Source organism: Phoca vitulina, unplaced genomic scaffold (genome assembly GCF_004348235.1).
Source record: "Phoca vitulina isolate PV1807 unplaced genomic scaffold, GSC_HSeal_1.0 scaffold16, whole genome shotgun sequence".
Lineage (NCBI taxonomy): Eukaryota > Metazoa > Chordata > Mammalia > Carnivora > Phocidae > Phoca > Phoca vitulina.
The window spans coordinates 37885342-37909670 of record NW_022589719.1 but is presented as its reverse complement, the minus strand read 5'-3'; the positions used below and the strand labels follow the sequence as shown (position 1 = coordinate 37909670).

Here is a 24329-nt window from a genome sequence, read left to right as displayed (position 1 = left end):
GCCGGCCCCGGTGCCGCCGCCGCCCGCTCCCCGCCGGGCCGAGTTCCCTCCGCGCGGACCGGGGGTTCCGGGTCCGCGCGGCCGCGGCCGGAGCAGGCGGCGCTCCCCCCGTCCGCCGCTTTGGTATGTCCCGGCCTACGGCGTCCTAGCGGGACCTAAAGGCCCGACGGCAGCGGTTCGCCTTCCTCGTGTCCGCATGACTGACAGCTGCGCGGCGGGCGGACTGCGCTCAGGTACCGCGCCCGCCGGTGGGGATGCCGCCAGGGTCCCGCTCCCCGCAGCCGCCGAGCCGGGCCCCGGAGCCGGGCTGGGGCCGGGCCCGAGCCGAGCCGAGCCGAGCCGGCGCGGAGTTGGAGCCCCGAGCGCCGAGCCCCGAGCCGAGCCGCAGCAACAAGTGGCGGGGCCGGGACCGGGGGCGCGGCGACCCGCGGCGGGGATTACAGAGGGGCTGGCCGGCGGCCGGCGGGGGCCAGCGGGGGCGGGCGGCCACGGACGGGCCTTCCCGCCGCCCCTCCTGGCCCGGCCGGGGGGAAGGCTCTCCCCGCCTGGAGCCCCTGCCCTCGCGCGCCCGGGGGGGGATCTCTGGGGCTGAGTTTGGCGGTCCGGTTCTCAGCCGTGGCCCGGCCCGCTCGCTCGCACGGTGTCGGTCCCGGCCGGGCAGTTACCTGCAGCCCCGACGGCGGGAGGGCGCGGCGGGCTCAGCGGCAGCTCCTCTTCCCGCAGCGCTCCAGCGATCCGCTTCGGCTCGCGTCCCTCCTCCCTTCCTCCGGAGGAAGGGTCTGGGAGGGGGTGCGGGCGGGGTCTGCACCCACCCCGGGCCAGGCTGTGCTGGGTACCCGTGATCTGGGGGCGTCCGGCCTCTGAGGACTCAGAAAGGGGCGGAGGCTGGAGAGGGTGGTCAGGGAGGGCGTCATGGAAGAGGTGCCTTTTGAGTTGAGCCTTGAAGAGCACGATTTTACCAGGAGTGAGCCTGGCAAAAGAACCCCTGGATGGAGGCCTGGAGGCCATACCTGCGGGGCAGGTCCAGGCCGCAAGTTTGTGCTAGGGCCAGAGCAGGTGCTAGGGCTAGAGGTGATGGGGCAAGAGCCACAGAGGATTTAAAGGAAGGTGAGGCTGTGTCTCTGGAAATGGGGTACGGTGAGCTACTTGATCCCGGGGCTGGAGGCTGGGGGGAGATCAGTGTGCAGTGAGAGGCAGGGAAGGCTCCCTGGAGGAGGTAAATTTCTGGGCTGTGGAGGGGATGTGGCACCTGTGACTTAGGCACGGGTGTTGGTGGGAGGGGCCTGGTCAGGTTCCCTGGCCTGGGGCCTCTGGATCTCTGCTGGGGGTGAGTGGGGCCTGTGCTGAGTCCCAGGCATCAGTTACCCGCCCTCTCAGGTGGATGATAGATTCTGGCTTTAGCTGAGGGGGAGGGAGCCAGAGGATTCCCTGGGGCCTGGGTGCGGCTGGCCAGAGCTGCCCCCTGCCTGGTGTTTGTGCCCCCACCTTTGCCTGGGTCCCGGACAGCCTGCCCAGTGCATTTGTCATCCCCCACACTGCCACGTGCAGAGCCACGAGTGAGGCTGCTTCCCTTCCCAGCTGCCCCCCCCCCCCCCCCCCCCCCCCCCCCCCCGCGCTGGACGCACATCCTGTCCCCGGACAGAGGGACAGGATAGGGGGCCTTGAGTCACAGTGGCCTGGGGTCAGACCCAGGCTCAGCGGCAGAGGCTGCTGGCAATGGTGGAGGTGAGGGACACAGTGGAGGGGATCCAGGCTGTGAGCGGGTGGGCCTTAGGGAGCTGGGGGTGGTGGTGGAAGGCTTCCTGGAGGAGGGGCCCAGGGCCTGCCCCACCCATGCTCCTGCCCTGAGCAGTTGTTTACTCCGAAAGAGTGAGGGGAATGAGCCTCCCTCCCTAATCCTGGCCAGAGCCAAGTTGACATTCCTGGAATTCTGTGAGCTGTGTGTAGATTTGGGGGTGGTGGTGGCCTCCTCTTCCCGGGCTCCTCCCTCTGCTCCCTGATTTCCAGGGAGAGGGCATGGGGAGCATCACGGCTGCCCCCCCTCCCCGCAGCCTGTGTGCATGCTCTCAACACAGGTGTGCGCCGAGGCCCCTTGGGGTGTTTGGTCCTCTTCTCTGTCTCTACCCTGTCTTCGCTCAGCCCTGACCAGGGGACACTGGGAGCCTCAGAGGTCAGCCCTGCCCCCTGCCTCTGCCCTGGATGGCCGTGTCCCTCTGTGTGTGTTGTGGGGGAGTAGCTGGGCCCTGGGCCTGGCTCTCCTCAGGGTGGGCAGGAGGGAGAGAGACATGGGGGCCCAGGGCACTGGTGGGGAGTAGGGACGGGGGGGCCTCGCCTGCCTGCAGGGAAAGGGGGGGGCCCTTGCTTCCCCTCTCTGTGTGCAGTGTCAGCACAGATGTGGCCCAGGCCTCCGGGGAGGGAGAGTGCCAGTTTTTCGAGAATGGGGTGTCCTGCCCCCAGTGGCGGGAGGCTTAGGGAGGGAGGGAGGGCTGTGCTCACATGTGGTTGGGAACCCGTGAGCCACGTTTCCTGCCAGAAGAGGGTCACTGCAGGGCAGGCAGGGATCAAGGCGAGCTCAGCGATTCAAGACTTTGCTGCTGAGACGCTCTGGCCCAGAGCATTGCCCTGTATACGGGGTGTCGGCGGACCCTGCCCGCAGGTCCTGGCATCAGTTTCTCCATCTGTAACGTGTGGGTAGAACCAGAAGCTGCCCAGCTGGAGGGTCCCGATCCTGGCTGTGCGGGCTTGGCCCCTCGCCCGTCCTGCTTTGGGTAGATGTGCAGGGTGGGCTGGGGTCCCAGAACACACGCTCAGACGCCTTCCCAGGGTCAGCTGGGGTTCCTTGCCTGCGGTACCTGTCCTAGCCCCGGCCTGGTGGTGTTTGCAGGCTTGCTTGAGGCTCGCTGGCCCTTACCTGCCACCCCGTGGACAAGCCTGGGCTGAGGGCGTTTGGGAACAGTGCTGCCTGCCGGCCCTGCTGCCCGGGCCCCATGTGGCAGTGCTCCATAGGGGTCTTGGCGGCCTGGAGGCGGGCGGGCACACTCTGTGGGTGCCTGAGGCAGGGTGCTCCCAGGGCCTGTGGTGGGTGGAAAGGCGGCCCCCTCGGGGTCCTGATGGTGTCCTCTCCGCTGCCACCTCCAGCAGAGAAATACCTGGGGGGGAGGGGGAGGAGGAGCAGGGATGTGGGGGGAAGACCCTGAGGTGGGGGTTGGCCTTGCTGGGCCCAGGAGAGACTGGGGGCCCCTCCCCTGGAGTGGGTGTCTCCCAGCCCCGGAGGCTCCAGTTTGGCTGTGGGGAGATGGCCTTGCCTTGGCTCTGTGGAGGAGGGGGTGTGTGCGCCCCTCCCCCACGGTGGGGGCCTGGGTGGGCCTTGGGCCTGCAGGGCTGGATCAGCAGCAGGAAGGCCAACACCACAGGACTGTTTGCGTTGGCAGGGCCTCCCTGGCTCCTCAGAGCTGCCTCAGAGCCCGCTCTGCCTGGGGCCCCGGGCAGGTGGCTGTGTTCTCCTCTACCCGCTGATCTGCCCCCGCTGGGGTGTGTGCCCCCAGGCCAGGCCCCTGCTGCCCCTCAGCTGGGTACGCCACACCACTGGCAACCTCCCACCTGTGTTTCGGCTTTTGGGGCGGTTCCTCTTTGAGTGGGACCTTGGTCTGGCCAGGTAGGTGCCCATGGCCTTCTCATGGATTCTGCTCCCTTGGGGTCCCCCAACTGCTCGCCACCCCAGAGCCCTGGAGAGTCAAGAAGACCCAGCCCAGGACTGTAGGTGTGCTTGTCCTGAGCTCCCCCTCAGCTCTGTCCTTGTTGCTGCTGCAGGGACCATTCCGGGGGATGCAGGCTTGTCAGACCCTGCATTCAAAGGAAGCCCAGAACAGGGAATGGGGAGGGAGGCTTCCTGGAGGAGGAGGCCGGGCCTGGGTGAGAGACGGAGCCAGCTGTGGTCCTGTCTGGTCCCTGCATCCTGCCCCAACTGCAGGGTTGTGTCTGGGCTGCCCTAGATGGGAGTGGGAGGCTCTGGACTCACGGAGGAGCATTGTGGGGGCCGGGAGGGCTAGAGGTCATTCATGGAGGGTCCATGGGCTCCCTTGGGGGTGAGGGCTGCGAGTGTGGCTGGGCAGTGGTCTCCTCCAGCCTTGGCTTGGTGTTGGCCATGGGACTTCCTCATTTTGGGGGGCCCAAGGGGGTTGGGGGGCTGCTGGTGGATCTGCCCTTTAGGCCCTGCCTGGGAGGCCCATCCCCCCCGATGCCTAGGTCTTGGGGTGTGGGGGCATGGTGGGGTATGATGCGTGGTTTTTAGCTTCTAGAATGTTGCTGTGGGCTTTGGGCTCCATAGCTCCTGGAGAGGGGGCTTATCAAGGAAAGTGGATGAGGTGTGTTCCTTCCACTGCCACCCCCCTCCTCCCCCCACTGCCCTTGCTACTTTCTGGGCCTGAAACCCCTCCTTGGATGCTTCATCCCTGGGCACAGGGACTGCCGAGGGCTCCCAGGTGCATCCTCTCCTCACTGAGGTTCTGAGGAGGACAGGTATGAGGTCACCTGCAGAACTCCGTCTGCTCACTGGCCTTTCGCCAGCCCCAAACGTAGGTCGGGGTGGACTGGCAGCAGTGGGCACCCATGAGAGGATGAGTGTGTGGGGCGTGCACACCTGCCATGGTGATGTTTTGAACCTCTGCAGTCCCCTCCTGCCCTTGAGCTGCTGAGAAGACTGCCTGCCCCACCCCCGGGCTGCAAGGAGCACCTGGTCTGAGGAGTGAGATGTGGGGGGCCTGACTGGGATGCCTTCAGACACTGCCCTGCCCCGTGAGCTTGGGGTCCCCTCCTCAGAGGCCCTGGCTGGTGGGGGAGCGCAGAATCCTCCCATGAATGCCGATGGCAGGGGAAGGGGCCTGGTGAGTCATCACCAGCCAGCTTGGTGGGGAGAGAGTGAGGTTGGTGGCTCAGGGCATCTATCTGCTTGGAGCCCAGGAATGGCTGGGCTGCAGGGCATCTTGGGGGGAGTGGACACCGAAGGCTGGACCTCTGGGGACCACGCCATGACCACTACATGCCCTGAACACGTATATTCTCTGTACGCACAGACCCCACGCGTGCTGTCTCTGTGTCTGTGTGCAAACCTGCCTCCCTCCCTGGGCATCTCCGGACGAGTGACCCAAGGCTGGGAGCAAAGCCCTATTTGAACCCCCCCGCCCCTGTTCTGGTCCCCTGAGTCTGGCAGTGCACCCCTACCAGTCCCCAGCTGCCCTCTCCAGCCCTTGTAGGGACCTGGTCCTGAGTGGAGGGCTGTTCCTCATCCCCGAGGTGCCTGCCCAGCCTCTGGGAGCCCCGCAGAGGGTACGTGTGGGCTCCATTGTGCCCATCTTTCCTCCCACAGGGCTCCAGCCTGGCTTGGCTGCACTGACCATTGGTCCACCTGCTGGCTCACCTTCAGGGGACCGAGCACCGCCTGGCCTCTTGCCCGCGGCAAGCCCAGGTATGTCACTGTCTGGTGGGGCAGCAGGGGGGCCAACCTGCACTGCCTCGTGTGCTCTTCCACTCCTGGCCCAGGGGCCTTGCCAGCTGGATGCTCGCCTGGTCCTGCAGCAGACGGTCCGAGCCAGCCGGATCCATCTCCTGAACATGTCTCCTTGGGCCCCCGCCTGCTGGAGGAAGGGGACTCCTGGGAGGGAGAGGTTGAACTTTGGGGACAGGGTCCCTGATGCTGACAGGGCCCCCCCCGGCCTCAGCTCTGATGCACCTGTGTCCTCATTCCAGCTGGCCCCAGGACCCTTGGATGAATTTTTCAATTTCATTTCAGATCAGACTCTCCCGCTCACCTGTGGGTGGCTGCAGGGTTTTGTAGATGGGACGATCTGGGGGGTGTTGGGATGGTGACAACTGAGCGAGACAGAGCTGAGAGAACCCTGGGTGTTGGGGCCTAGGGTGGGAACCCAGGCCAACTCCCCTTCTGCCCCCCTCCCTGCCCCACTCCAGCATGATGGAGTGGAGAGGTGAGCCTGGGGCTCCATGGGGAGTCCTGCCCATCTCTGCTCTCCTCCCAGCCTTGGTCAACCTGCTTCCTCATCCCCAGAGGCCCTGCCCTGGGAGCCAGGCCAAAGGGAGACAGCCTCCTGCTCCTCAAGCCCCCTTCCCCACTCACCTCTGCCCCCCCTCCCTTTGAGGAGGACAAAACTGATGAGCTGGTAGCAGGTTCATTTATGCCCTGGAGGCCCAGCGGTGCCTCCCTGAGTGTGTCTGACCCCGGCCTGTAGGGGTGCTGCATGGGGGGGGTGGTATCTGGTGGGGCATAGGGGTGAGGTGGGGTGAGGCCCGCTCAGCCTGGATCCTTGCTTGGCCCACGTGTGCCGCAAGTTGCACTCTGAGCCCGCGCTCTCACACGTGCACGTCCCTGAGTGTCCACCCTCGGACTGCTGTGGAGCTGGCTGACTTGGGCCAGGGGGGCGCTGGGGTCTGGATGGTGCCACTTGTTCCCCGAGCAGAGCTGTGGGCAGAGGTTTCTGCAGGGCCTGGGTGGGGGCCTCGGCTGCCTGCTTCTCCACGGGGCCGCTGTTGTGTCCCTTTCCTGGGGCCCAGACACACCGGAGCACGCTGGGGGAGGAAAAGGTAGGGGGGCCATGGGAAACCCCAGGCTGGCCAGCCGTGCGACATGGGCAAGGCCTCTGGGACTCTCCTGTCCCCACTCCCTGCCAGGGCCAGCTCTGCTCTGGGGGGGACCGCATTCAGACACTGCTCTGAGGACTTGAGCTGCTGGTCTAGGAATGGCCTGCAGGGGGCGGCAGAGGGCTGATGCTAGTGGTCCTCAGGGCCCAGCAGGGCTGCCAGACCTCGCTGGGCCCCCAGCCCTCCAGACCGTCCTGCTCAGCCTGCTTGCACAACCCCCCCCGACCTGCTGCCTCCCGCACCACTCAGTCTCTCAATTTGTCACCTTGCCAGTATCCTTTCCCCTGCACCCCTGCCTCCCCCTCCGCCTTCCCCTCTCCTTCCCATCCCCCTCTTTTTCTCCCTCCCAGCTCTCTCCCCTCTGCACGTGAGTGTGGCTGGATGTGTCTGGGAGGTGCAGGGTCTGACTTCTAGCACAGGCTGGTGCAGAATGAAATGGGAGGCCCCCTCAAAACTTACCAGTAATTCCAAGAGCATTAAACCAGTGCCGGGTTCTGTGTGGCTGCACTGTCACATGCTGGGGAAGCGGGCCCTTCTCCCGGAGAAGCAGGGCCAGGGGAGGGTCAGCGCGCCCTGGCCCAGTGAACAAGCCAGCTGCCGTGGGAGTTGAGGTCTGGGCCTGTTTTCGGGTGCCTAGTGATCACCCCTGCCCTCTTGTGTGTTCCGGCCCCTCCCTGTGAGTCTGAAAGCCTCCCCATTTCTTGCAGAGTGACCTACCCTCCTAGGCACCCTCCCCACTTGCCCTTCCCTGCCCCAGCCCCTCTCGGGCAGCCCCTCTCCTCCTTCAGCAAGGTTTCTCCACCCCCGCCCCCGGCCCCGCCCCCGCCCCCCTCCCAGGGTGGGTAACCTAGGCTGATTCCTGTCCCGACAGAGGCCTGTTCCCATCCAAGCTGTGAGCTGCGGGGGCTCTGGGGTCCCAGCGGGAGTCGCCCGCCCAGGCTGGAGGTGGGAGAAGCTGCTGGAGAGTGCGCACCCCAGGGAGTGTTCTGGGCTACGTTGCTGTCTAGCTCCGGGCGGGGAACCCAAGTCGAAGCCGCCCCAGGTCATCACCAGAAAGCAACTGGGTCACCCTTCATTTGCATAGCGCTCTGCATCTCGAGTGCGGTCGGAGGTCTCCAGGCCCGGCGGGGGGCAGTGGGGCCGCGGCGGAAGGCTGGGGGGGGGGTCCTCGTTCCGGGGGCTGAGACCTGCCTGGGCCTTGGCCCTCGGCGCCAGGCCCCCGGCCCCGTCCGACGCTTCCCCTGCCCTTCGAGAGCATCTTCCTCCCGGGCCAGGGGAAGGCGAGAGCGAGGGGCGCCAGCGCGGGCGGGGTCGGGTCGTCGCCCTGGGGCCGCGATTGGCCGGCGCCCGCGGAGCAGTGGGATTTGCGGGGCTGCGCGGCTGGGAGGGGAGGGCAGGGGAGGGGTCCGCAGGGCGGTGCGGCGAAGTGGGAAGGGGTGCGCGGGTGAGGCGGGCGCGGATTGGCGGGGCGGAGGGGAACGGGGCGGGGGCCGGGGGCGCGGGGGGGGATGGGGGGGCGGGCGCGGGGCGGGGGCCGGGGCTGCGGCGCGGGGGACCGGGCAGGTGTCCGGGGCCGCCGCCGGGGCGGAGCGGAGCGGAGCGGCGCGCCCGGCTGCCACCGCGGGGCCGGGGCCGGGGCGGGATGCGGCGTGCCGGGGCGGTGGGCGCGGGGCGCTGAGCCCGGCGGCGGCCCTGGCGCGATGCGCCGCTCGAGCACGGACGAGTCCCCGTACCGGCGCAGCCCGTCGCCGGAGGGCAAGGAGCCGGGCTTCGCGCGCGGCGGCCCCTTCCGGCGTTACAGCGGTCTGTACGGGCGGGCGGGCGCCGGGGACGCCGGGGACGCCGGGGACGGCGGGGACGGCGGCCCCTTCTTCGGCCTGCACGCCAACCCCGGCCCCAAGGCGGCCCAGGCGCGCTACACGTCGCCCAAGGGCAGCAAGTACGTGGTCTTCTACCTGGACCTCTCCTTCATCTTCCTCCTAGAGCTGAAGCGCTGCAGCATGGCGCGCGGCTGCCTCCAGGGCGTCAAGTTCCTCATGTTCGCCTTCAACCTGCTCTTCTGGGTGAGTGGCGGCGGGGCCGGGGGCCGGGGGCGAACCTAGAGTCGTGCTCCAGCAGGGATGGAGGGCGAGACACCAGGACCTAGACGGGCGGGGGGGGTGCCCAGGGTCGCTGCCCCAGCTGCGGACCAGGGCTGGTCCGGCCCGTGGGGCGGGTTTCCGGTACCGCGGGGCTCCGGCCGAGGCTCTGCACTCGGGGCCGCTGCCCCGCGTCCTCGTCCCTCTTCCTGAGACCGGCCGTGTCCCGCACCTGCGCGCCCGATGGGGCGGCAAGGCACTGCGCCCGCCTGCGCCGGGGTTCGAATGCTGGTCGCGGCCGGCAGTGCGCTGAGCCTCTGGTGCCCCCCTCCCCTCCCTCCGCGCAGCCGACCCCCCCAAGTGGACTGACCTATAGGCCCAAGGATCGTGGTTCTCAAGGGGCTGTCGGGGGCCAGGTGGTCCCCTCCAGTCTCTGGAGGCGCTGTGGAAAGGGAGAGGGGGTGTGTGTGCACCGGTGAGTTCTCTGGCTGGGCCTGACACTGAGCAGGATGTTGGGCCACCAGGCGTGCTCGGGAGGTGTCTGGTCTCCCCGCTGGCTCTTCTTCCTACATGGTGCGAATGTGCGTGCGTGTGTGTGTGTGTGTGTGTGTGTGCACGCGCGTGTGTGTGTCGGGGTGCGGGGCGCCCATAACTTTTGCTGAGGTGGGTTGGGTTTGCTCAGACAGGATGTGTGTGTCCAGGGTCAGAGGTGGCCGCTTCGTCCTCCAGACGAAGGTGGGTGGGTGGGTGGGGAGGATGGTGGAGATGACAGAATTGCCACGCAGCCCCGGCCCCAGACCTGCAGGGAGCATGGCAGGCCCCAGCTGGGGCTGCTGTCCCACCGGAGCAGGTCGGAACAAGCCCGCCCAGGCTGGGGTTCCACTGGCTGGGCTAGGGGAGGCTCCGTGGAGAGAGGATGCCAAGGTCACTCCCTGCTCCATCGTTAATTCTCGAGCCAATCCTCCTTCCACAACTAGGAGTGAGGGGGTGTGGCCTGGGCTCTGGACCCCACAAGGAGGCTGTGCTTTGCATGCTCATTTGCATGCAGTTCAGTTAAGGCCAAATGCCCAGAATCCTGCTCGTCCTTTCCTTCTTAGGCTGTACTTTTCTCTTCCCAGCTTGTGGTGGGGGTAGTCAGGGGGCCCCGGGAGGGGCAGCCAGCCTGGGCTGCCTGAGGGGTGTGATCCCAGGGGTCTCCTGCTAGGGGCGGTCACCCCAAGAGTTTGTTCTCTACAAGAGACTCCTGGCAGGGATGAGGCCCAGGCCCAGAGTGAAGCACCGTGAGGCCAGGAGCCAGAGCAGGGGCGGGGGGCGGCTGGAGCCCGGGCCCAGCACACGAAGGGGTGAGCATCTTCTCTTGGTGGGGGATGTTGAGCGGCTGCAGTGGGCACCAGTGCAGTTGGCACCGAGTGGCTGGCGGAGTGAGCATGTCACTGCGGGTGGCCAGACCTGACCAGTGGAGCTGCAGGTGGCGGAGGGCCTGGGGTGGCGGGGGGCAGTGGGGGGCAGGTCCCAGGAGTGGGCAAGACTTGCTTCTTCCCTATCTGCCCTCCTCAGTGATCTGGGGAGCTGCCTACAGGCAGAAGGAGAGGTGACCCCTCAAGGGTCCCCAGGCTGAGCTGTCTTTGCCCTGTGAAGCCTGAAGGAGCGTCCGTACCAGCTGCAGGACAGACACGCTCTGCCAGTCCCTGCGGTGGATCAGAAACCCCTTTGGGACCTCCTCCTGGGCTGCACAATCCATTTCCCTTTTATTCCACAATTCTACTTCCCAGAGAAGCCAGCTGGCCCCCTGCTGCTGACCTGGGCCCGTCCCTGCCCCAGCGTGGTGCCCCGCTGGGGTCTGAGACCCGGAGGGCAGAGAGGGGCACCCGGGCCTGCCCACAGCCCACGGGAAGCACTCGCGAGGCGTGGTGGGAATGGTCAGGAGGCTGAGTCCCGGTTGGAGGTGCCAACTAGGCTGCAGGTGGCTGGGGCACAGGCTAGAGCACCCTTCCCCGGGGCCCCAGCTCCTTTGTTACCTGGGGGTGCTGGCCCCCCACTCCATTTCCCACTGTCACTGGGAGACCCCTGAGCATCATGCCTTAGTCTCCCCACTGGAGCTGACTGTAAGGGTCAGGACTGAGGTTGTGGGAGGGGAGTCCCAGAGGGCTGGACCTCAAGACACTCACCTGCGTCAGTCCCTCTGACCCCACCCTACAGGGCCAGGCCAGGTCAGGTGCTGGGCCAGCGTTTGCCCTGGCAAGTGGGGAGGTCATCATCTGCAGCTGGGGTGGGATGGGGGGAGTTGTGTCTGGTGGGGCAGCCATGCCTGTCCCGGGTGTGGCTCCCAGAGGGAGTGGATGCCGGGGGTCCTGGTAGTGGGGGGGGGGCAGGAGTCCAGGCTGCAGGTGCAGATGGGGGGAGGGGCGCAGGGAGGTGAGGGGTCCCGAGGGCACCAGCCCTCACACCTGCTTAGAGGTCAAGGTGCCGTGACTTCTCTAACTTCATCCCACCCTTGTCTTGGCTCTCCTGTCCCCCAAGCCCTGCCTGGCCCCCCTTTACCTCCGGGCTTCAGCTCTGTTGGAGGCGGACCCCTCAAGGCCCTCACATTGACCCCTTGCTCCTCCAGCAATACCGTCCCCATTGCACCCACTTCCCTGCCCCTAGGGCGCCTCTGGCCAAGACCAGAGTTCCTGACTGGGCCTGGGGAGGCAGGGAGTGGGGAGGGCAAGCTCAGCAGATAATTGACTCTTATTTATGTGCCCCGTTTGATGGGTTTTCCTTGGGGGCTCCTGCTTGGGTCTGGGAAGGCAGGGCTGAGGCCTCCAGCCGTGGGTCCTCGTGGGGAGGGAAAGAGTCATCACCTGTCTGTCCTGGCGTTGGTCTGCCTGGTCCTGTGTGGATGGGCTGAGTCCCTGGCTTGTCTCAGTGAAGGAAACAGGCCCACGTGTTGTCACCAGGGCTTGGAGCTGGGGTGACCTGCGGCGGGAGGCTGGGAAGGCACAGGCACTACCCAGAGGAGGAGAGGGACACAGGTGCTGGTGGCAGGGGCCCCTCAGAGTCCAGAGCCAACTGACCCTCATAGCCTCTCCTGCCTTCCCGCAGCAGCTGGGGCCTTTGCTGGGGACACACAGCTCCGGCAGGGACACAGTGGCCCTCTTCTGAGGCCTGCACAGGTGCTGGGCAGTGTAGGGCCAGGGTCCCCACGGTGGGGCCGGGGTGTCTCCCGGGAGCCCCATCCATGTTCAGTACCCGGGAACAGGTGGGGTGTACCGTGTGATGCCAGGCGCGGGGTGAGGGTTTGGGGCTGTTCAGGCCCCCATGGTGACAGAGGTGGAGGCCCCAGGGTCGGCGGAGGGGGGAGGAGGAAGGAGGTGCTCTTCCTGCCCTTCCCCCGCTCTGGGGCAGAGGGCTCAGGACTCCCCCAGGGGCAGTCTTGGTGGCCCAGGGGGGCCTGGGGGGGGGGCCTGGGAGGAGGCGGGGCTGAGCCTAGCGGGGTCAGGGTGCTTCTGTGTCTCCCCCTTGGCCAGCTGCCCGACTCCTCCCGGATTCGGATCAGCCAAGCTGAGGGCCCCCCTCCTGCTGCTCCCCTGGCAGGTGTCCCTCCCCACCCCCCTTCCTGCCCCTGGGCTGCGCACAGCGCTGCCTCTCCCTGCACTTGTGGTCAGGGTCCCTCTGCATGGCTGGGGTGGGGGTCGGAGCCCTGCCTGCCTTTTCCTGCTGCCCAGGCCTCCATAGGACTTTGGGTAAATCCTGCCCCCTTGGGGTCTCCTGGCGTCTCCCTTGCCCCAGCTGCACCTCAGGGGGGCCTGGATTTTCCCCTTTGATGAACTGCAGATGATGTCCAAGTGGGTGGCCTGAGTGGGTGGCTGTCACTGGCCCTTGGGCAAGGCCCCTGAGACTGGTGGAGGAGGGGACACATGGTGGCAAAGGGCCCCGTAGAGCTGGGGGCCATGACCTCCCCCCTCAGTCCTCCCTGCAGCTGGGAGGTCACAAGGCAGGGCCAGTGAGCGTCCCAGACCCTGTGGCTCTCGGCCGTGGCCTCCTGATGGTGCTGGGCACGTCCCCGTGTCCAGGCTCGTTTCTTTCTGCGGCAGGGTAAAGCAGGGGTGGCCTGCTGCCTGCAAGTAGGGGTGGGCGGGCAGCCTTGCGATGGGTGGAGGGAGGGCAGGCAGATTCTGTGATGGGATTGGGTCTGGAGGGCACCAGGGAGCTGCGGGTGGGGGTGCTTGGCTGCCCTGGTCAAGGGTCAGGACACTCTCCTCCTTGGGGCCAGCAGCTGGCTGATGGGACAGACGGGGATTCGGGGCCTGGGGATGTTGGTCGGCTCTGTGGTGGCAGTACCGGTCTCTGGGTCCGGCTCGGCGACAGAGCCCTCCCTCCCACGGCGGGGGTGGCAGGCAGAGCGCTGATGCTGGAACCAGGTGTGTGTGTGGCCGAGCGGGTGGCTCCCCGATAGGTTGGGGGTGGCAGCGGTCAGTTAGGGGGCCCCGGTGAGACTCCCCAGCAGTCTCATGGTCCACTGGCTGAGCCAGCAGGTGCCCCTGCTGCTATGGTTCTTATCTGTCCCCTGGATGCCCCGTTGTGGTCCAGTGAGCTCCTCCTCGCCCTTGAGGGTGGACTTGGACCTTCCTGAAGCTGCCGGCCAGGGCTGTTCTGTTCCCTGCCCAACCCCTTCTCCGTGGACACTGGCTTCAGGGGGTCCTGTCAGTGGGGCTGTCTCCCTGACGGGCTGGGGCTGGTCTCCTTGTGTCCGAACCTTGGGGGCCAGTGAACGGGGCTGATGACGGTGTGGGGGCTTGCTGGCGTTTAAGAACATGAACGGCAGGCAGTTGCATAGATTTTCAGCGAACGGCCGGGTGACCATATCCGGTCAAGGTGGGGAACATTTCTGGCAGCCCAGAAGGTCCCTGAAGCCCCTTCGCTCAGTCTCCCCGACTCCTGCCTTGGGGCAGACCTGGTTTCTGGCACGGCGGACACATTTTGCCCTTCCTGAACGTGTATAGATGGGGTCCCCTTGTGGCTGTTCTCGGCTGGGAGGGGTGAAACACCTCGCCATGCCCAGCCCCCACCCCAAGGCTGTGCTGGCTGCCAGGCGAGGGGCTTCTGGGCACAGGCTTGGCCCCTGCAGGCACCCAGCCCTCCACTGTGTTCCAAGGACGTGGCCAGCTGTCCCGCCATCTGCTGGCCGGAGGGGCAGTGGCAGAGGGCCACCTGATACCTGCCCCTTCATGGGCCTGGGGGCGGGGGTGGCATCTCAGACCATGTGCTCCCTATACCCTCAGCCCTAGGCCAAATCGAAAAATGCACAGACAAGAAAAAAGGACAGCAGGAATGGGGGCGGGCACAAGCCAGGCACTGGGCTGGGGCTGGTGACAGGTGAGGACAGAAGATAAGGCGTATGCTCGAGATGCGCGGGAGGGGGTCAGGGAGGCCACAGATGATGGCAGGGCAGGGATGGGGGTCCCCAACGGGAGGGCTGGGCCCTTCTCTCAGGCGGTCAGCGGGTCTGCTCCTGGGACCCAGCTGGGCTTTTGTGTGGCTGGGAGGAGAGTCCAGCCAGTGCCCCAGGCAGTGAGAGAGTGGGGCTGGGCAGCCGTGGGGTTGGGGTGGGGTCCCGGCCTCCCAGGAACCTCAGCCCCACTTACGCTGTGTTTGATGTTCTGTGTCTGAGTCTAACGGGCCTTGTGTTTTTCCTGCACTTGGAGGCTGTAATTTTCCTGCCAAAATGTTTTAAAAGCTGCATACGCAGAAACATTTTCAAAATTACAGGTAATTTTATTAACTGTGTGCATGCATTCTGTTAGTGTGTGTGTCTGAGTTTTTGGTGACTGGTCTGTGCAAACAAGCTTGAACACGGAGGGCCTTGGGGCTTGTGGGCAGGACAGGCCATAGGGCAGCATGTCTGTGACATGAGCCCGTGCGACACGGTGCCGGCGAGGGGTGCCCGAGGCAGCGGGGCGTGTGTGTGTCCCAGCGTGGGTCTCTCCTGACGTCTCCGGGTGGAGGTGGGACGTCGTGAACAGAGTTAATTAAGGAAATCTGTTTCCACCAGTGCTGGGGGTGAGGAGCCCCGTCCTTGGTCCCCTGGAACCTGGACTGGTCCCCACCCCCCACAGCCGCTTTGCTCCCTGTGTCCTCCCCATGCCCTTCCATGTGTCCCCATGGGACACGGGAGCTCAGACGGGCTCATTTTCCTGCTGACAGGAGCCGTCTGCCGACGTCCTTGAGGCAGGCAGTCAGGTTGTAAAGAACGAGTCAATGTCTCCTTTGCTCAGGGACCTGCCGCAGGAGACGGCCCCACCCACCGAGGCCCCATCCTGGGGGCTCAGCTCGGAGACGTGACTGGCTCAGAGTGGGGGCTGCGTGGTTCAGTGGGGGACAGGCTGGCGTGAGGCCTGGGCATGGCAGCCAGTCAGTGTCCCTCCCCACAGGGAGGTGGCCCACCCTCACGCCCTCCCTGACCCGGGTCCTCGGCCACGGTGTCCCTTCTGTGCACAGCACCCCACTGGGCGGCCCCAGCTTCAACCTTCCCCTGGGGCTTTGGAGATCCCAGAGGCAGTGGGCACACTGTGGGGACACGGTGTCCCTATAGGCACGGAGTAGGGCATAGCTCCAAAAACCCCCCGGCTCCCAGTTTCTCATCTGCAGGTTGGGTGGGAGGATCGAATGAGCCAGAGCCTGTCCCAGCCTCTTCTGTGCCCCATGATGTTGAGTGGTGCCTCCCACAGGCGGGCGTGGGGTACCCAGAGGCGCTGGATGTCCCCCCGGCCACCCCGCCTGGGGTCAGCACCTCGGACAGTGCCAGCGCCATTGGTGGGGGGCCTGCCTCCATCCCACAGGTGGGGGTGCACACACATCTCCATAACTGCCCTGGGGCTGTGCCCAAGCCCAGCTCTGCAGTGAAGACGTCACCTGTCTGTGTCATCCCCCCCTCCCCCACCCGCGCTGGGCAGCTGGCTCCTCACACTGGGTGCACACCCAGGGCCCAGAGGCAATTCAGGCCACTCCTCCGGGTGGGTGCCCCCACTGGCCTCCCACCTCTGAGCCTCGTCTGGGCAGCCTCCCCTGGCCCCCTGGCCCCTGGTGCCTCATCATGGCCCTGGGTTTGGTCACTGCATGGAGATGGCCTCACAGGAGGCCACAGGCAGAGGCTTTTGTCACCGTCCATGGTGGGCCCTCTGGGAACTTTCAGGGCCATGTGGTCAGTGCCCTGCACCAGGGCCCCCTAACCTGGTACCCTGCCCCCTCCCTGTCCCTTGCCTGAGCTGCAGACCTCCACCCTACTCTGGGGAGGGGCTCAAGCAAGCAGGATGACGCCAGCTTCCTGGACCCTGCCCTGAGCCAGCAGCATTCAAAAGAGGTGTTGTTTATAACTTTTAGACCGCAGTTCTTGTTTCTGTGGAAGGTGCAAAGAGGGGCAGGGGGGCCAGAGATGACCCGCATGTTCACCCTGGGCTGACTGGACCCCCACTGGATGGTGGTGGGCATTTCAGCTGGGGACTCTCCTGCCCTTGGCAAGGCCCAGAGGGATCCCAGACGCTGGTAGGACTGGGCCAGAGCCCCTGGTGTCTGCCCACACCCTGGGAGCCGTAGCCCCTAATGCTCTTGGGTTGGGAGCTGCATCCCCCCCACCCCCATAATTGCAGTCTCCTGCCAGCCTGGTTTAATGCATGGTGTGCACACTGCCCAACAGGTTATGGAGAAACGAGTGGTGGCTTCACCCCCATCCCAGGGCCAGGTTGACTGGCCGGTGAGGCCTCCTTGGGCAGGGGTCTCAGAGCCTGTGGGGCCTGCTGAGTCATGGGGTCCCTGCCAGGCTTGGGGAACCAGGCCAGTTGTTGGGGAGGCATTGTGTGTGGATGGCCCTGGCTCCCCTTGGCTCGACTGACTGGGTGGGAGGCTCATTTCCCAGCCTCAGTTTACTGGTCTGGGAAATGGGGTGGGAGTCTGGCCATCTAGGCTCAGGAAGCTTTTGTGGGGTGATGCAGGGCTGGATGCTGTTTACCCTTGAGTCTGTGACCTAGCCTGTCCTGGGCATGCAGGGTGATCACTCCAAGGGCTGGGTGTTGTGCCCAGGAGAGCCCTGGGGGCTGAGGCCATGGGGGCCAGGCCAGATGGTGAGGAGTGGGGAGGGGTCCCCAAAGCCGCCTGGCTTTCCCCAGAGCCCAGCAGGTGTTGGTCGCCAAGTGGTCTCACCGAAGCCCAGGTTTTGGGGGACCAGGTCAGCTTTTGTGGGGCTTGCTGCCCCCAGCCTGCACCTGTTTATTCCTGAGACCACCCAGAGCCCTGGCCCACCCCTGTTCCCCCCAAGGCTGGGTGTCCCTGTCACCAGGCAAGGCCGCGGGCCCACACGGGGTTCTTTACCACTTTGCCTTCTCACCCTTCTTCCTCTTATTTTAATTGTGTTTGTAATAAGGAACAACTCTGAAATTCAGTAAAAGTTCCAGTGGTTGAGAGGGAGGGGCAGCAAGGGCCAGGGATGAGGTTCTCTGCACTGTCCTGTGCTGGCGTCCACGCCGGGGCCTGGTGGGTGCCCTGGGGCTTGTGCTTAGAAGGGGACAGCTGGGGACACCAGAGGGGCCCATGGGGATTGTGGCCACCCACTGGAAGGTGGTTTTAGTAAGAGGGGAGTGTGTGGTCCAGCAGGGTCTCCAGGGGTCGCCTCCCTGACTCTCAGGTCCAGAGAGGCTGTGGGGTAGGTGCAGGCCAGGCTCTGGGGGAGAAAGGGATGCTTCCTGAAGGGGTGGTGTTTGGGGGGGCCCTGGGCTCCCTGCCCAGGCTGCCTTACCATGTCACTGGGACAGGGGCAGGCACCCCATTCGTGACCCGAGTGGAGAGTGTCCTCAGACCACATCCTCCCCACGGCCATAGGTGTGGACCTTGGGGTCCCCATTACTGTGGCTGTGGGGGAACCGGCTGGGTGCTGGGACAAGACTAGGAGGGGTGACTGGCCGTGGAGGTTGGCAGGGCGGGTGAGGGTGCACGGGGCCCATGGGATGCCACTCTGGGTGGCCACAGGGGTCTGTTCTGGGGTGGTCTGGAATGTGTGGATGGTGGCCTCACTGCCCTCTCTCCCCACCCCGGCGGTCCCAGCTGGGAGGCTGTGGCATCCTGGGTGTTGGCATCTGGCTGGCTGCCACCCAGGGGAACTTTGCCACCCTGTCGTCCTCCTTCCCGTCCCTGTCGGCCGCCAACCTGCTTATCGTTACCGGCGCCTTCGTCATGGCCATCGGCTTCGTGGGCTGCATCGGGGCCATCAAGGAGAACAAGTGCCTCTTGCTCACCGTGAGTGCACCCCGCACGTGGGCTTCACCTCTGGGGCCTTTGCTCCCTACTTGTGCTGACCCCGCAGGGCCAGCAGGTCATGGCCATGGCCTGTGGCAGCCCCAGGGGGCCTTGCTGGGGCCTTCCAGACCAGGCTGGGGCTGTGGGGTTCAGGTGCTGGGGGGCTGCTCGCCCAGAGCTTAGTGGAGGCCTCCCTTGATGGGACACACGTCCTATCACCCCCCCACACGAGTGCCAGGTGGGGCCCCTCCAGCCGGTACCGGGCCTGTTTGCTCTGCGACCACCCTTCCTGAGACCCCCCTCCCCAGCTCCCATCCCAGGACCCTCTGTTGAGAGGCTCACAGTCCCCACCTCTGCCTTGGAGACAGATTTACAGGCAGGATGTGTTCCCGTCTTTAGGACCGTTAATCACAGATAATTGAGAAGGGGGAGGATCCCCGGGGTCAGGCTCTGCACCTATTAATAGGTCTAGCAAAGGCCTCCGGCAGCTTCAAGTCCTAAATCACCCCTTCAAATTGATCCTGTCTGAGGAGCCCTTGCCCAGGGTGGGGCCTCGGAGGGCATGTCCCCCAGTCCGTGCAGCTTCCCCAGGTGTTCAGCACATTCCAGATGCTCCCATCAGGGCCTGGGGCTCTGATCCCTTGGAGCAGCAGGTGGGGGTGTGGCTGGGTCCCCAGCTGCCCCGGGGAAGGAAGCTGCAGTGTGTGTGTGGGGCCCAGCCCTGGCCGTCCCCACAGGGAGACTCGGGAGTCAGAGCCCGGGGCCTGCTGGGGGCATCCTGGGCCCGCACTGAGGGAAGGCCAGATCGGGGGCCCCAGGAGAGGACAGGGCGCGCTCCCTCCGCCTGGGCCCCATTCATGTCTGCAGGAGAGGCGGGGCGGACACAGGCCGTCTCTGCTGCTCCACTGGCTTGGGACTTCTATGGCAGGGTCGGGGCTGTGCCTTTGGGGGTGCTCGAGTGGGAGGCTGTCACCCAGCAAAGTTTGTGCAGTCAGGTGGGGCTTCTCAGGCTCCTGGCAGCTGTCCCCTCACCGTGGTCTTTCCCGAGTGGGTGTGCTCTGGTGGCTGTGACCCCCAGGGTTCAGGGTCATCACAGACTGACCTCCTCCCCGCCCACAGGGAGGGGGACACGGGCACAAAGCACACGTGTGCCGGCAGGTGTGAGGCTTGTGCTCCGAGGTCAGTCAAGCGAGAGAAGAGCCCCTCCAGAGAGGAGAGGGGTCCGCAGGAGGTGGGGCGGCATGAGGGTGGTACGCTGCTCTCTGGGGGCCGGAGACCTGGTGTGCGTTCCGGCAGCACTGGGGCATCTGTCCGAGGTTCGCGGGGGGCTGGGGGGCAGCTGGGGGTCGGGGCGGCCAAGTCACCAAGGCCAGGTCTCCTCTGCAGTTCTTCGTGATGCTGCTCCTGGTGTTCCTGCTGGAGGCCACCGTCACCACCCTGTTTTTCGCCTGCACTGACAAGGTTCGGCCACCCCGCCCTCCCCAGCTTTGGGTGTGGGGGCTCTGATCTCCCCACCCAGCTGGCGGCCACCGTGCTGTGGTGACAAGGCCTTGGGCAGGGCTGGGAATGGTTGTCACAAGCCCCATGCCCGGTGCGGGTGGACGGCAGCCCCTGCCATCCACTCACTGGAAGACCCGGCTTTAACCGCAGCCACCAGAGGCCGGGCCTGGAGGTTTGGGGAGGTTTCTGGCCCTCCGAGAAGTGGGGGTGCAGGGGTGCGGTGCTGTGTTCTGGCTGAGCTCCTTACTGTCCTGGACCGTGTGTCTGTTGGGCAGGGAAAATCCCCCGTCCCCATTTACTTACTTACGTTACTGACTGCTCGTTTACATGTGTTTTATACTCTGAGTTGCACCCTAGACCTGTGATCCTTATTTTGCTCACATTTTTGCACCTCTGCCCGTTGGGAGCTCTTGCTTGGCTCCTGGGTCCCTTTGGCATCCTCCCCTCGGTGTGCATTCTGGCGCTAGACGCCCCCCAGACCTAGCTGGGCGTCTCCTGCCCCAGCCCTGGAATCAGCCTTTCCTCCAGGAGCCCTGGTTCCTTCACTGGAGGACGGTCTGGGGAACCAAGTTCCGGGGGCCGTCGTAGCTTCTGGGCCCCTGAGCAGACAGACGGAGCCGTGTGCTCACAACCACATGTACAGAGCGTGCTCGTCTGTCTCTGTACCCGAAGCTGAGGTGTCGGACTCAAGTGCCAGCCGGTGTGCAGCACCACAGAGGGGCCAGGGGCAGGGACAGGCAGGGGCCAAGTCCTAGGCCTGGGCACAGGGATGGGGGCTTCTGGGAGGAGGGGACTCCAAGGAGGGAGACATGGGCACAGGGTGCCGGGGGTCTGGATGAGGGAGGCGGAGCTGGCCGTGGGGGTGGCCCTGCTGACCCCTCTACGCTTGCAGATCGACAGGTATGCCCAGCAGGACCTCAAGAAGGGTCTGCACCTGTACGGCACGCCAGGCAACGTGGGCCTCACCAACGCCTGGAGCATCATCCAGACCGACGTGAGTCTGCGCGTGTGGAGGCAGAGGGCATGCGGGTGTGCCAAGCAGGGGGGCAGGGCCACCCACCTGCTCCCCAACCATCCCAGCCCCTGCGCCTGTCTGTAGTTTCGCTGCTGTGGGGTCTCCAACTACACCGACTGGTTCGAAGTCTATAACGCCACTCGCGTGCCGGACTCCTGCTGCCTGGAGTTCAGTGAGGGCTGTGGCCTTCACGCACCCGGCACCTGGTGGAAGGCGGTGAGCACCTACCCTCCCAACGCATGCGGGACGCAGGGGTGGAGGGGGTGGCCCCGTGGCCCCTGTGACGTGCACCCTTCCTCCAGCCGTGTTACGAGACCGTGAAGATGTGGCTCCAGGAGAACCTTGTGGCTGTGGGCATCTTTGGGCTGTGCACGGCGCTGGTACAGGTACGCTGGGTGGGGCCTGCCTCAGGAGCCGCCTGGACCCACCCCAGCCCCCCACCTAGCAGCCTAGCTCCCCAGCACCTGGGTGGAAGTGCCTCGAGCCCACGTGGCTGAGAGGTGGGGTTTGAGGGATGGTCCAGGGCCACTCCACGGGGAGGCGACCTTTGACAGGTCAGGGACAGGCAGGCCAGCCTTGTTCCCGCGGCCCAAGCCTGGCAGCTGTGGTGGGCGGTGGTCACGGGATGGCTCAGTGCAGAGTGAGGGTGGGCAGCCCAGGCCCTGGTGCCCCGATCCTGGCTTCCCAGCCCCCGTGAAGTCCTGCGTGTCAGCACCGTGGGGGAGCTCGAGGCCAGTGTGTCAGTAAACTCGGACGTCAGGGCAGCCCCCGCTCCTGGGGTACAGGGGTAGATGGGGGTCGCAGCCAGAGCACACAGACACTGTCAGAGGTGATCACAGTTGGATGACAGGCAGGTAGGGAGGGGCACAGAGCTGATGGGCCCTGAAGCCACCAGCAGAACCACAGTGGCCACACTGAAAGGCAGGTCTGGGGGCCGAGCCCTAGGAGTCCCCAGTGCCCCTGTGCCAAGGCTCAGGGGGACGTGGCTGGGCTGGACCTGAACTGCCAGTTGGGGGAGGCCTCCCGAGAAGTGGGGTACAGGCCGCCCAGGGAGGAAGCTGTGGGGTGGGGTCCATCGGCAGGACCCCTCTGTGCTCGTGGTCTCCTGGAGCAGTCCTGCCCAGCCCCCTTGTGTCCCCGCAGATCCTGGGTCTGACCTTCGCCATGACCATGTACTGTCAGGTGGTGAAGGCGGATGCCTACTGTGCGTAGGCTGCCCACTGCCTGCCACCTCTGCCTCACAGCCCGTGGGGGAGGTGACCACGTCCCCACCTGCCTCTCCTGCTCAGGACTCAGCACCAACCCTGGACGCCCCCCCAGGACCCTCAGCCAGCCCTGCGAACACCGTGCTGGAGGAGGTCGCCAAGTGCTGGCCACGTGGGCAGGGCTGAGGGCGGGAGGAGCTTTTCATACCCATGTACTCTCCAGAGCAGCGCTCCCCACGGCTGGGGTCATTCGCGGGTGGGGGTGGGGGTGAAGGGCCGACCGCTGGTCCTGGTGCTCAAGGCGAGGCTGTCGCCCCACCGTCCACATTCCACAGCGGAGCCAGTGTGGGCTCTGGGTGCATCTTAATAAAGCGCGTGGGCGACAGCCCCCACCTGTGTCTGTTGCTGCCCTGAGCCTCTGGGGGGGTGCCCAGACGGACCGTGTGTGGCCGTGGGCCCCCACCATGTGCCCCGTGCCTGCAGCGGGGCTCCCGCACACGCGTGGGGCCAGCCCCCAGCCTCCGTGAGATCAGACACAGGAAGTGCAGAGGCGTCTCAGGATGGCCCTGCCCTCCGACGCCCTCCATGTAGCCCCAGGGCGTTGCCTGCCCCCCGTGAACTTGGCCCCCGAATTGTTCATCTGTACGGATTCTGCAGATAAAATGGGCTGTCAGGAGTGGAGCGGCTACCTCTGGTGCGCAAGCACTGGGGTCTCCTGAGATAGGGCTGACGGGGCGAGGAAGCCGTGGGTCTGGGGCTTCGGGCTGGAGGATGGGCCCCTCCCAGGAGCCTCACTAGCCCCCAACCTCAGTTTCCAGCCCTCCTTCCTGCCGGCTCCAAGGTGTTGCCCTCTCTCCGGCCCACCTGGGGATGCCCAGCCAAGCACTGACCACGGCCTAGACACAACCCAGACCGCCAGTGTGCACCCAAGCCCACCGACACCTCCCGTCCTCACTCCATGGAAACTACCAGATCACTGCCCTTAGTGATCTCAGGGCACGTGGTTAACGCCCCCAGACCAAACTGTTCCTCACCTACGAGCAGCAAACTGGAAAACCGGCAGGAACGGTCGCACACCCAGCAAAGCAGTCCCCATGTAACCCCCTACCAGTGTCCACAGAGCCCGCCTGCGAGGACCCGGGCCCCCGATTTGTGTTTCTCTCCAAGCATGTGTGACCAAAGACAGACCTGCCCCAGGCTTGGTTGCTCCTGTGTACCCCACATGCAAGCCCTCGCTGGACCCATGGGAACAGCTTGCAGACCTGGGACCCTTTCTGCCCACAGCCTCCTATGTGACCCCTCAGACTCCAGCCCTGACTCAACTTCCCCCATGGCCCTCGAGCGGCCTTCTGGGGGGTCTGACCTCAGGACCACTCTCCCAGCCCCCACCCCCTTTGCTGGTCCCACCTTCCCATGCACACCCAGCATCTGTCACCTGCCCGGCTCCCCATCTAACACCGACCCATACTGTGACTTCCAGACACACTAGAGCCCAGCACCCCAGCCCTGGTGCTAGGGCTCCTGGTTCCCTTCCTGCCCAGGCCTCTGAAGCTGGGACAAGGGGCGTGCCGGCCTGTGCCTCCAGCTCCACCCTCTGCTCCTGCCCACTGCCAGGGCGGCCGGTGTGCGGCCGGGCGAACCCCATGCTGTGGCCCCACGTGCCAACCCACAAGCAGACAGGCATACACACGAACACACGTGCACATACGTGCTGAGCGTGCACACACGCGTCCACAGCGGCTGCACACGTGGACTTCTTGTGACGGCTCCGCTTCATCCCCACACCCCCTCTCCCTCCTTCTATTCAGGCCCAGACTCCTCACCCACGCCAGCAGGCCGTCCCGCCCCCCCAGCCCCATGAGCAAGTCTGTGGCTTTGGGAGAGGGGGTAGCCGGCAGGGCCTGTCCCCCTCAGAACAGCGGGGTTCTTCCGTGGGGCCGCTCCCAACAGGGCGCTAGCGGGCCCTGCCCCTCAGAGCCCTTCCCGCTTCACGTCCCACAGCAAGAGAGCAGGGAGCACGGCCTCCACCCCAGGACTTGCAGTGTGGAAGCCCCAAGTGCTTCGGGCAGGGCCCCAAGCTCACGCACAGCAGCTGAGCAGTGAGTCGGGGCCGGCTCCGCGGACAGCACCAGGCCCCGGACCGGCGTGCTTACCGAGGGGGCTCCGCTGCTCGCAGCCCGCAGGACCATGGAGCTCAATGGCTGGGAGCGGGGGCCGGCAGCCCTTCTGGCCGAGGGCCTGGGGGGCGGGGTCCAGCTGTCTTTGGCTACTGGCAGTCCCAGAGTCTCTCCTGATGTTTCATGCCGGGAGCCTGGCTACGCCTGTGGGCAGAACCCGACCGCCCAGCCCACTGGCACCCACGGGCTCGCAGGGTTCCTTTGCGGGACGGGAACAGCTTCTCTGAGTTGGGCTTCATACAGCGGCCCCCACCCCCTCGCTGGGCAGGCCAGGCCAGCATGGGCAGTGAGAGGCCGAGGCCCCTCGGCACAGCCCCGGGGTCCACAGGGGAGGGGAGAGAGCCCGGTCCTGCCCCCACCGGGCCTGGCGGCAGTGAGGGCTAGGTGGGAGGGGCCTGCGTCGTCTGGGCAACCTGGGCAGGACGGCCCCACCCCA

General features: G+C 65.8%; 1 protein-coding gene across 4 annotated transcripts; it reads left to right on the top strand.

Moving 5' to 3' along the window:
• The first annotated feature begins 166 nt into the window (after nucleotides 1-166).
• Nucleotides 167-24303, top strand: TSPAN4 (tetraspanin 4). Of its 4 annotated transcripts, XM_032414616.1 has the most exons (9): nucleotides 167-233; nucleotides 5366-5464; nucleotides 8635-8714; nucleotides 17805-17996; nucleotides 19383-19457; nucleotides 20389-20490; nucleotides 20596-20727; nucleotides 20814-20897; nucleotides 21655-24303. In XM_032414616.1, exons 1-9 carry the CDS (start codon nucleotides 197-199, stop codon nucleotides 21721-21723), a joined length of 870 nt encoding a protein of 289 aa, XP_032270507.1. In that variant the 5' UTR covers nucleotides 167-196; the 3' UTR covers nucleotides 21724-24303. The 4 variants fall into 4 exon arrangements, with proteins under 4 accessions (XP_032270507.1, XP_032270506.1, XP_032270508.1 ...); XM_032414615.1 differs by having other exon boundaries at nucleotides 20814-24303; XM_032414617.1 differs by lacking the exon at nucleotides 167-233 and adding an exon at nucleotides 1688-1725 and having other exon boundaries at nucleotides 20814-24303.
• The last annotated feature ends 26 nt before the right edge of the window (nucleotides 24304-24329 follow it).

Coding starts and splice junctions, on each gene's coding strand:
- TSPAN4 (XM_032414615.1), top strand. CDS start 197: ATGACTGACAGCTGCGCGGCGGGCGGACTGCGCTCAG. Junction 234..5,365: donor GGCGGGCGGACTGCGCTCAG/GTACCGCGCCCG, acceptor TTCCTCCCACAG/GGCTCCAGCCTGGCTTGGCT. Junction 20,728..20,813: donor CCGGCACCTGGTGGAAGGCG/GTGAGCACCTAC, acceptor CCCTTCCTCCAG/CCGTGTTACGAGACCGTGAA.